Source organism: Oncorhynchus clarkii, chromosome 23 (genome assembly GCF_045791955.1).
Source record: "Oncorhynchus clarkii lewisi isolate Uvic-CL-2024 chromosome 23, UVic_Ocla_1.0, whole genome shotgun sequence".
NCBI classification, from domain to species: Eukaryota; Metazoa; Chordata; class Actinopteri; order Salmoniformes; family Salmonidae; genus Oncorhynchus; species Oncorhynchus clarkii.
In genome coordinates, this window is record NC_092169.1 from 25058973 (window position 1) to 25069460 (window position 10488).

The following is a 10488-nucleotide window of genomic DNA, read 5'->3' on the forward strand; positions in this document are numbered from 1 at the left end:
TTTGAATGCTGGCGGTGCTTTAACTCTAGTGGTAGCATGAGACGGAGTCTACAACCCACACAAGTGGCTCAGGTAGTGCAGCTCATCCAGGATGGCACATCAATGCGAGATGTGGCAAGAAGGTTTGCTGTGTCTGTCAGCGTAGTGTCCAAAGCATGGAGGCGCTACCAGGAGACAGGCCAGTACATCAGGAGACGTGGAGAAGGCCGTAGGTGGGCAACAACCCAGCAGCAGGGCCGCTACCTCCGCCTTTGTGCAAGGAGGAGCAGGAGGAGCACTGCCAAAGCCCTGCAAAATGACCTCCAGCAGGCCACAAATGTGTCTGCTCAAAAGGTCAGAAACAGACTCCATGAGGGGGGTATGAGGGCCCGACGTCCACAGGTGGGGGTTGTGCTTACAGCCCAACACCGTGCAGGACGTTTGACATTTGCCAGAGAACACCAAGATTGGCAAATTCGCCACTGGCGCCCTGTGCTCTTCACAGATGAAAGCAGGTTCACACTGAGCACGTGACAGTCTGGAGACGCCGTGGAGAACGTTCTGCTGCCTGCAACGTCCTCCAGCATGACCGGTTTGGCGGTGGGTCAGTCATGGTGTGGGGTGGCATTTCTTTGGGGGGCCGCACAGCCCTCCATGTGCTCGCCAGAGGTAGCCTGACTGCCATTAGGTACCGAGATGAGATCCTCAGACCCCTTGTGAGACCATATGCTGGTGTGGTTGGCCCTGGGTTCCTCCTAATGCAAGACAATGCTAGACCTCATGTGGCTGGAGTGTGTTAGCAGTTCCTGCAAGAGGAAGGCATTGATGCTATGGACTGGCCCGCCCGTTCCCCAGACCTGAATCCAATTGAGCACATCTGGGACATCATGTCTCGCTCCATCCACCAACGCCACGTTGCACCACACTGTCCAGGAGTTGGCGGATGCTTTAGTCCAGGTCTGGGAGGAGATCCCTCAGGAGACCATCCGCCACCTCATCAGGAGCATGCCCAGGCATTGTAGGGAGGTCATACAGGCACGTGGAGGCCACACACACACTACTGAGCCTCATTTTGACTTGTTTTAAGGACATTACATCAAAGTTGGATCAGCCTGTAGTGTGGTTTTCCACTTTAATTTTGAGTGTGACTCCAGACCTCCATGGGTTGATAAATTAGATTTCCATTGATAATTTGTGTGATTTTGTTGTCAGCACATTCAACTATGTAAAGAAAAAAGTATTTAATAAGAATATTTCATTAATTCAGATCTAGGATGTGTTATTTTAGTGTTCCCTTTATTTTTTTGAGCAGTGTATATTTTATGTTTGAGATTCTTCAATGTACTCACCCTTTTCTTTGACAGCTTTGCACACTCTTGGCATTCTCTCAACCAGCTTCATCAGCTTCATCAGTCACCTGGAATGCATTTCAATTAACAGGTGTGCCTTAACTTAATTTTTGGAATTCATTTTCCCCTTAATGCGTTTGAGCCAATCAGTTGTGTTGTGACAAGGTAGGGTAATATACAGAAGATAACCCTATTTGGTAAAAGACCAAATCCATAATATGGCAAGAACTGCTCAAATAAGCAAAGAGAAATGACAGTCCAGCATTACTTTAAGCGGTGAAGCTAAGTAAATTCAGAAAATGTAAAGAACTTTGAAAGTTTCTTCAAGTGCAGTCGCAAAAACCACCAAGCGCTATGATGAAACTGGCTCTCATGAGGACCGCCACAAGAAAGGAAGACCGAGTTACCTCTGCTGCAGAGAGGATAAGTTCATTAGAGTTAACTCGACCTCAGATTGCAACCGAAATAAATGCTTCAGAGTTCAAGTAACAGACACATCTCAACATCAACTGTTTAGAGGAGACTGTGTTTAATCAGGCCTTCATGATTGAATTGCTGCAAACTACTATTAAAGGACACCAATAAGAAGAGACTTGCTTTGGCCAAGAAACATAAGCAATGGGCAGTAGACTGGTGGCAATCTGTCCTTTTGGTCTGAGTCCAAATTTGAGATTTTTGGTTCCAACTGCCGTGTCTTTGTTAAACTATCGTGGAAATTTAGTACTGAGTGATATTTGGTAATTTCTTCAAATAATCATCATTTAATATCGATGAATTATTGCAATAATGAGGCTGGTCGATCCACCCCACTCTTGAGTGTTGGACCGAGGAACCTAACCTTTACACAAATGCAGAGTACTATATATAGTTGACGTTAACAATGCTCAGTCATGATTGGTTCACCCCCCCCCTCTCATGCAGACCAAGGAGCATCATAAGCCACTCCTGTCGTTATCTGCAGGTGGGTTGTTGTCTTAACCCCACCCTGTCTTAGTTTCCCAGATTATCCCGACCAAGAAATTATCCCAATCTGGTGAGATTTATCAAAACCAAACAGGACAAACACCTTCATACATCACTCAATACATTTCTATATATCACTTAGTTTGTAAACTTCAATCCAAAACCCTCAAGACTGGTAATTCCCCCACTTTGACACGATTCACATAGTGACTGTGTTTAAAAACAATACTACAAATTCAAATTACTACCCTTAATAACTCCCCCCAAAAACATTTCTACCCATAAACTTCATAGTAAAAATAGACTAGAGACAGGTCTATCCTTCTCGTGGTTCTATTAGTTATATAACTTCTCCTTAATTATCAGTATTATAAATTACACTTTAAATCATCATCGAATGTCTCTCGGCATTCCAGGGAGGGCGATTAAACCACACTAGAAAGGACAGAGGTCGGAGTTTATTCAAACTCTTCAAATAAGTGTTACTTTCTCTAATTAGACCAATTATCTAAAAACATTTCATATCCCAGGTTTACACTAAGTTTCTCCAGTACATTCTTTTATCAAAATAATTTGCGTGTTCAAGTAAAACTGAAAATAAAAACTTGTGCCCCTTTTAAGCTACCTCGGCACTAAACCCTACTAAACCCAAATGAAATAGAACACTCACAATAAATCAAACATAGCATTTTAAAAAACACCAACAAATGTGTGGGTTCTTGAAACTGGTAAAAACAAACAGAAATGGTCAGGCCTTATTTAATGAACTCCTCTTTGCCTTCAGATAGCTTTTTATAAAACTGCTGTATTTCACTATACTAATCATAATCAGCAACCCAAAGGTTTTAAATACAAACAAAACATGATGATAATAAGTCCATTGTACTCCCTCCCAATCACGGCTGGATGTGATGCAGCCTGGATATTCAATACTCATTTCAATCTAGATTAAACAGATTATAATTTTTATAATACAATATCTGCTGGATATTCCCTTTTTTACTTCACACTCATTAAATGTCTATTTTAAGATGAACCTGTAATGCGCTAAATGTAGAAAATACATCAGCCAAATCTTAATTAAGCCAAACAATTCAAATTTGAAATTCTTACTTTCCAATTTACCTACTTTCCTTTGTTACCTTCACTAGTCTACTTTTTTTCCCCATTAAACTCAGAAAGCCCTCTACAATCTCAACTGTACACTACGTCTGTTTTTCTGTCTAACGCTATGTTACCAGGTAAAAACATAATTTTGTTATTATGGTCAAAACAAACACTTCTCAGAGGCCACTTTAATTACACTCATCTCTTCCTCCCTTTCGTCAATTCAATAAATATATTTGAAAATAAAACAAATTCTTGAGAGATTAAAACTCCTAGTGTTTTCCTGAGTTGCATTGTTTGAATCTCCCAAATATGTTCTCTTGTATCGGCGGTTGCACTTTACCATATAATACCTCGTGACCCTGCTCTACCACATAGTTTACTACCACATAGTTTACTACCACATAGTTGCAAGGGTGATTTAGAGACAATGAGGAATTGTTCTAAACTCCTCCTGGCTACCTCGGATAAACCCACCACATATTGTCTTTGTAATTCAGTCTTTAGCTCATTTGTCAGCTCAAGCCATCTCTGGTGACCATACGCCCAGATTAGCTGCATGGAACTAGTGGAGATCATAAAAACAGAGACACTAACAGGACAGAAATATAATTATGTTTATTAAGCATTAATTGCTAACTATTAATATCAAACAATTCAGGTAAATTACATTTTTCTATCGCAAGATGCAAAGATTGGGTGAACGGATGATCTCCGCATATGTGGTTCCCACTGTTAAGCATGAAGGTGGTGGTGTCGGGCGGGGTGCTTTGCTGGTTTATTTAGAATTCAAGGCACACATAACAAGCATGGCTACCACAGCATTCTGCAGCGATATGCCATCCCATCTGGTTTGCGTTTAGTAGGACTATCCATTTGTTTTTTAGCAGGACAATGACCCAACACACCTCCAGGCTGTGTAAGGGATATTTGACCAAGAATGAATGTGATGGTGCTGCATCAGATGACCTGGCCTCCACAATCACCCAACTTCAACCCAATTGAGATGGTTTGGGATGAGTTGGACTGCAGAGTGAATAAAAAGCAGCCAATAAGTGCTCAGCATATGTGAGAGCTCCTTCAAGACTGTTGGAAAAGCATTTCTCATGCAGCTGGTTGAGAGAATGCCAGGAGTGTGCAAAGCTGTCATCAAGGGAAATGATGGCTACTTTGAATAATATAAAATGTATTTTGATTCGTTAAACTTTTTTGCTTACTACATGATTCCATATGTGTTATTTCATATTTTTGATGCCTTCGCTATTATTCTACAATGTTGAAAATAGTACAAATAAAAACCCTTGAATTAGTTAGTGTGTGTGTGTGTGTGTGTGTGTGTGTGTGTGTGCGTGCTTACAGTGGCAAAGTATGTGAACCCTTTGGAAATACCTTGAGTTCTGCATAAATTGGTCATAAAATTTGATCTGATCTTCATCTAGGTCACAACAATAGACAATCTGCTTAAACTAATAAAACACAAACAATTATACATGTTCATGTCTTTATTGAGCACACCGTGTAAACATTCACAGTTCAGGGTGGGAAAAGTATGTGAACTGCCCTCGGTCATACCACAGCATCTCAATCGCATTGAGGTCAGGACTCTGACTGGGCCACTTCAGAAGGCGTATTTTCTTCTGTTGAAGCCATTCTGTTGATTTACTTCTGTGTTTTGGGTCGTTGTCCTGTTGCATCACCCAACTTCTGTTGAGCTTCAATTGGTGGACAGACACACTAACATTCTCCTGCAAAATGTCTTGGTAATCTTGGGAATTCATTTTTCCATCAATGATAGCAAGCTGTCCAGGCCCTGAGACAGCAAAGCAGCCCCAAACCATGATGCTCCCTCCACCATACTTTACAGTTTTGATGTTGGTGTTCTGTGCCTTTTTTTCTCCACACATAGTGTTGTGTGTTCCTTACTAACAACTCCACTGTATGTTCATCTGTCCACAGAATATTTTGCCCGTAACACTGGAACATCCAGGTGCACTTTTTCAAACTTCAGACGTGCAGCAGTGTTTTTTTTATTTGGACAGCAGGTGCTTCTTCTGTGGTGTCCTCCCATGAACACCATTCTTAAGTGTTTTGGGTATGGTAGACTCGTCAACAGAGATGTTAGCATGTTCCAGAGATTTCTGACACTAGGTTTCTTCTTATCCTCATTGAGAATTCTGCGCAGTGCTCTTGCAGTCATCTTTGCAGGACGGCCACTCCTAGGGAGAGTAGCAAGAGTGCTGAACTTTCTCAATTTTTATAGACAATTTGTCTTACCGACTGATGAACATCGAGGCTTTTAGAGATACTTTTGTAACCCTTTCCAGCTCTGCAAGTCAACAATTCTAAGATCTTTGTTTGAGTCATGGTTCACATCAGGCAATGCTTCCTGTGAATACCGAACTCAAATTTTGTGAGGTTTTTTTATGGGGCAAGGCAGCTCTAACCAACATCTCCAATCTCATTGTTTGGACTCCAGTTTAGCTGACTCCTAACTCCAATTAGCTTTTGGTGTAGTCATTAGCCTAGAGGTTGATACTTTTTCCAACCTACACTGTGAATGTTGAAATAATGTATTCAATATATACAAGAAAAATACAATTTGTGTTTTAGTTTAAGCACACGGTTTGTATATTGTTGTGACTTAGATGAAGATCAGATCAAATTTGACCAATTTATGCAGAAATCTGGGTAATTCCAAAGGGTTCACATACTTTTTCTTGCTACTGTATATGGATGGATGGAGAGATTGGTATGTATGCATGCATACCTTTTTGATTTCTGTGGGTGTAACACGACGACTGTGTGGACGTAAGTGATGTCTTTTCCCTATTCGGTCTCACTTTCTTTCCTTCAGGTCCTTGTGTGCGTCTCTCTGGGTGGGGAACGTGACCACTGAGATTGCTGAGAAACACCTGTTGGACCTCTTTCAAACCTATGGGGAGATAGACAGCATACGAGTTATCCACGAGCGGTTCTGTGCATTTGTCAACTTCAAGAACGCCAACATGGCATCGCGGGCCATGGAGAAACTCAACGTGAGTGGCCTTCTGTGACATAAGATGCTGTGGCCTCTTTTCTGTTTTGTATATTGTAGTTCTTGTTAACTTTTTCTTGACATTTTATCTTTCAGATTCTTACAAAAATGCACAATGAAGTATTTTCTATTGATCTTAATGTATTTGTATTTTATGGGTGTATGTGTACTCCCTCGCAGGGCTACAGTATAGAGAACACAAGGTTGGTGGTTCGCTACCCAGACCGTAACACCCAGAGGGTTCTGCCAATCCCCCTCAAGAGTAGCCCCCCCGCATCGCAACAGGCAGCTGCTGCTACTTGGTAAGGAACCACACCCTTATAAGGCTGAGATATGCAAAAGGTAAAACGGTGCCACTGGTTGCCCCCAGGCGCATTTATTGTTTTGTTTTTGAAAAGGAGATGAGCATCCAGCAACGTAATAAAAAGAAAATGTGGAAGACAGATTTTCAGTTGAATGCATTGTTGTACAACTGACTAGGTATCCCCCTTTCATTGTTGTAATACCGTAAACAGATGTGGCTGTTTCACTGCAACTTTAAAGGATAATTCATAATTCCAAGTTTTTGCCTATTTCAACAACGTAGGTAAATCAAGAATAAGCTAAACACTTTGTAATGGTGGAATAGTTATCATTTAAAAAAAACTATAAACCAAAAGGAAATCAGTTGAGGATGAGCCTACTTGAAAATGGGTATAATTTCATCCCAAAATCACCTCTACATAACATTCCAACCTTTTTGCCCCTTTTCCAGTCCCAGACGTCGTGGCCCAGTGAACGGAGATGAGTGTTACTTCTGGAGGACCACTGGCTGCCATTTTGGGGACAAGTGTCGCTACAAACACATTTCCGAACAGAGGGGCAAAGACAGGAAGCCCTGGCAGCCCTGAGCACAGTTTCCTCCCCACATCTGGGCTTTTATAGAAACTGGATCATTACGAACACTGACTGAGCCGAAGGACTATTAAATTGGGCCATGTTCTCCCCTCAAGGACAGCAGGAGAACTGTTGTTATGGAGGACAATGTTAAGACTAATAAAATGGTGGACACCATAAAATGGTGGACACCATCATTAATAAGAGCGTATTTTGACTAATAATGGACCAATTAACAGCCGTTCCCCTTGACCACAGCTCGGTGTTTAGGCTCATCATGGGAACCAACCTCAAAAGCTCTAAGCCTTAAAACCTTATCAGCCTTTACAGTTAGCATTCGTTAGCCTAACCAGCCATGGCCTCTCTAAATGAGTCTAGTTCAAGGCTTAGAGGAAGAAAGGTGTCATACATTGTCAAGATTCTCTAGGAGGAGCTCTCCTTTCTCTGCTTTGGTGAAGGTAACCAACTGAACAATTTTCTATGACCTCTCTGTTCGATCATTTATCTGATTTGAGTCTTGATCCTGGGAAAGTGAAAATGGGTGCTGTTTCTCTAGTAAGGGCAAGCTGCAGTCTCGGTCCCTTCAGCCCTGGCTATGCTATGCTATGCTAATCTACAGCCACTACTGTCTGGGTTTTGTGGCCTGTGCTGTCCTTGTCCTCCTTCTCTCATTTCCCAACCACATCTGTCTTACCGTGCCAATACCGTCAGAATGGAATAGGCCCTCCACACCAAAGGAGACCCAGAAGCCATGCAGCAGATTCACCCTGACGTTTCAGTTCCTCCCTAAAAGGATGGTGCCTCCCTTCCACTCTGACTTGGTGCTTAGTAACCTTATAATAGTATAATGTTAATTAGGCACCAAATGTGAGAAAACAGACACAGGGAAGGACTACCTGGATTTCTCCAAAAATAAATGTTCCATTTCCAAACATTTTCCTTGGCATGCCCTAATGAACATGACCCAGTGCTTGATCTACCCTGGGCTATGGATCTGTGCTATTGGCCTTAGCTATGTGGTCCATTGCAATGTGCACAAACCCCATAATGAAGATCTAAAGAGAGGTTGGGGAAGTGAGCAGTACCACCAAATTCCATAAAGGTAACTTGTTCTTCAGTGTATTAATGTGTGTTTTCATTTTACTACTGTACCCGATGGCCAACCACAAATGCACACTGAATCTGTTGGGTGATTTTTGACACTGAGAATTGATTGACACCTACTTTTCTGTGTTTGTCAAGGTTTGAGTAATTGTAGCTATTTAGTAAGCTAGTTTTTAAAACATCTGGGGAAATAAGCCTCTTGTTTCTTGAATGAACCAAATTGATTTTTCTTGCGGTTTCCATCTACCATCTATTCTCTAGAACAAGCACCCTCTTTGTCCTATGAAGGGACAGAATCACTGAATTTACACTGTATTCGGAGGGTATTCAGACCCCTTGACTTTTTCAATATTTTGTTACTTTACAGCCTTATTCTAAAATTGATTGATTGTTTCTTTTCCCTCAATCTACACACAATAATGACAAAGTGAAAACAAGTTTTTCATTTTTTTTTTTTTTTAAACCGATACCTTATTTACATTATTATACAGAAGAGGAGGTTCTGCTTTTCTGTGGTTGCCTTGTTTCCAGCCACGTAGAGATTGGTCAAAGCAAACAAAACTTCATATTGGGGAAAAAGTCACATGAGAAACCACGAGAATATTACCTTTTAAACGACTCGCAGAAGTGTATTTTTTTGTTTGTTTCATGACCAAGTACACAGTATTCACTCATTTGGGCCAATGCATGTTTAATAATTTTGATAGAAATACTTAATTGTTAATTTCTGTGTGGTGACCACTTTTTTTTAATTTGGTGTGGTTTTAGTAAAGTAGTCCATTTCTTGAGACCCTATTTTTTTATTTAATTTTTTAAATGATATCCCACAAAATCGGTATACGCACAACTGTTCAACTCAGGCACTGTAATCTCTGTTTATGCTAAATCTACCAAATATTGTGTTAAACTATTCTGCACTGCCAAAGAGTCCTTTGTAAGTCATACATTTATTTGAATAATTTCAGCCTCTGTCTTTATTTTTCTGTTTTCGTCCTGCCGTTATGGTGTATGTAAATCAGTGGTGTCATCACGCACACACCCTATTCTATTCACTGTTTTCATGGAACAACTGTCCTATTATATATTCTGCACTTTGGTTATTTATCAATTTGTATAAAATATGGTTAGGCAGACCTTTGAATGTGTGTGTGTGTGTGTGTGTGTGTATAGAGGTACAGTGATGCAGAGTAACAATTGGAACAGCTTCTGAAGCTGAATTGAGATTGAGGAGGCTGTCGACGATATCTTCAACTGCAGCTCATGGTTAAACACACACGGATGACTGATAGCGGGTTAGAAGTATACGGGCACAGTGATCCTGGTTCCTCTAGGTTTCTTCCTAGGTTCCTGCCTTTCTAGGGAGTTTTTCCTGGCCATCGTGCTTCATCTGCATTGCTTACTGTTTTGGGTTTTAGGCTGGGTTTCTGTATAGCACTTTGACATCTGGTGATTTGAAAAGGGCTTTATAAATACATTTGAGTGGTGTGTAGTTTAGCTTGCTTAACACCAGGGGGCATAATGGCATCTATTAAAACAACTCAATCCAAATAGAAAGGAGAGTGGCATTTGTAGCTGGATTGTAAATGTTATTTTCCAAAATAGGTATTGAGATTTTAGTTTGCTCCTTTAACTAGCACTCGCAGTAACTGCAGAGCTTGATCATCACACGCAATGACGCTGACGTGTGTGTCAGTCACTTACCTGTATGTGAGCGAGATGGAAGCTGACGGTGGTTAGTATTTGCATGGAGGATCGATGGATGGTGTGTGTCACAGATAAAATCTCGTTTTGGTGGATGATCGATGAAGTAGGGAGAACCACTCTAACCAAGGGGAGAATGATAGACGTAGACTACTGTACTATTGGATGCGTGCTGCATACCCTATTTCTTAAGATGTTTAAAGCACCCGTCTGACCCTCCATACAGTGTGTGTTACAAAACTCTTACGAAAGCTCTGGGCAGGAGGTGGTGTCATTTGGATAGACAGTATGTATTCATCCATGTATGCTCTGCAACAGGAGGCTGAAAATATTTGGCATGGGCCCTCCAGATCATCAAAAGGTTCAACAGCTGCA

The 10488-nt window shown here is 41.2% G+C and overlaps 1 protein-coding gene across 2 annotated transcripts in view; it reads left to right on the forward strand.

The window, feature by feature from the left end:
• The window catches only part of LOC139381830 (uncharacterized), a 49281-nt gene extending 39910 nt beyond the window's left edge, over positions 1-9371 (forward strand). For both annotated transcript variants that reach the window (XM_071125636.1, XM_071125635.1), the window contains exons 13-15: positions 6253-6433; positions 6613-6734; positions 7187-9371. In XM_071125636.1, coding sequence (XP_070981737.1) covers positions 6253-6433; positions 6613-6734; positions 7187-7322 — 439 coding nt within the window. In that variant the 3' untranslated portion in view covers positions 7323-9371. The remainder of the gene's footprint in view (positions 1-6252; positions 6434-6612; positions 6735-7186) is intronic.
• Positions 9372-10488: the final 1117 nt, after the last annotated feature.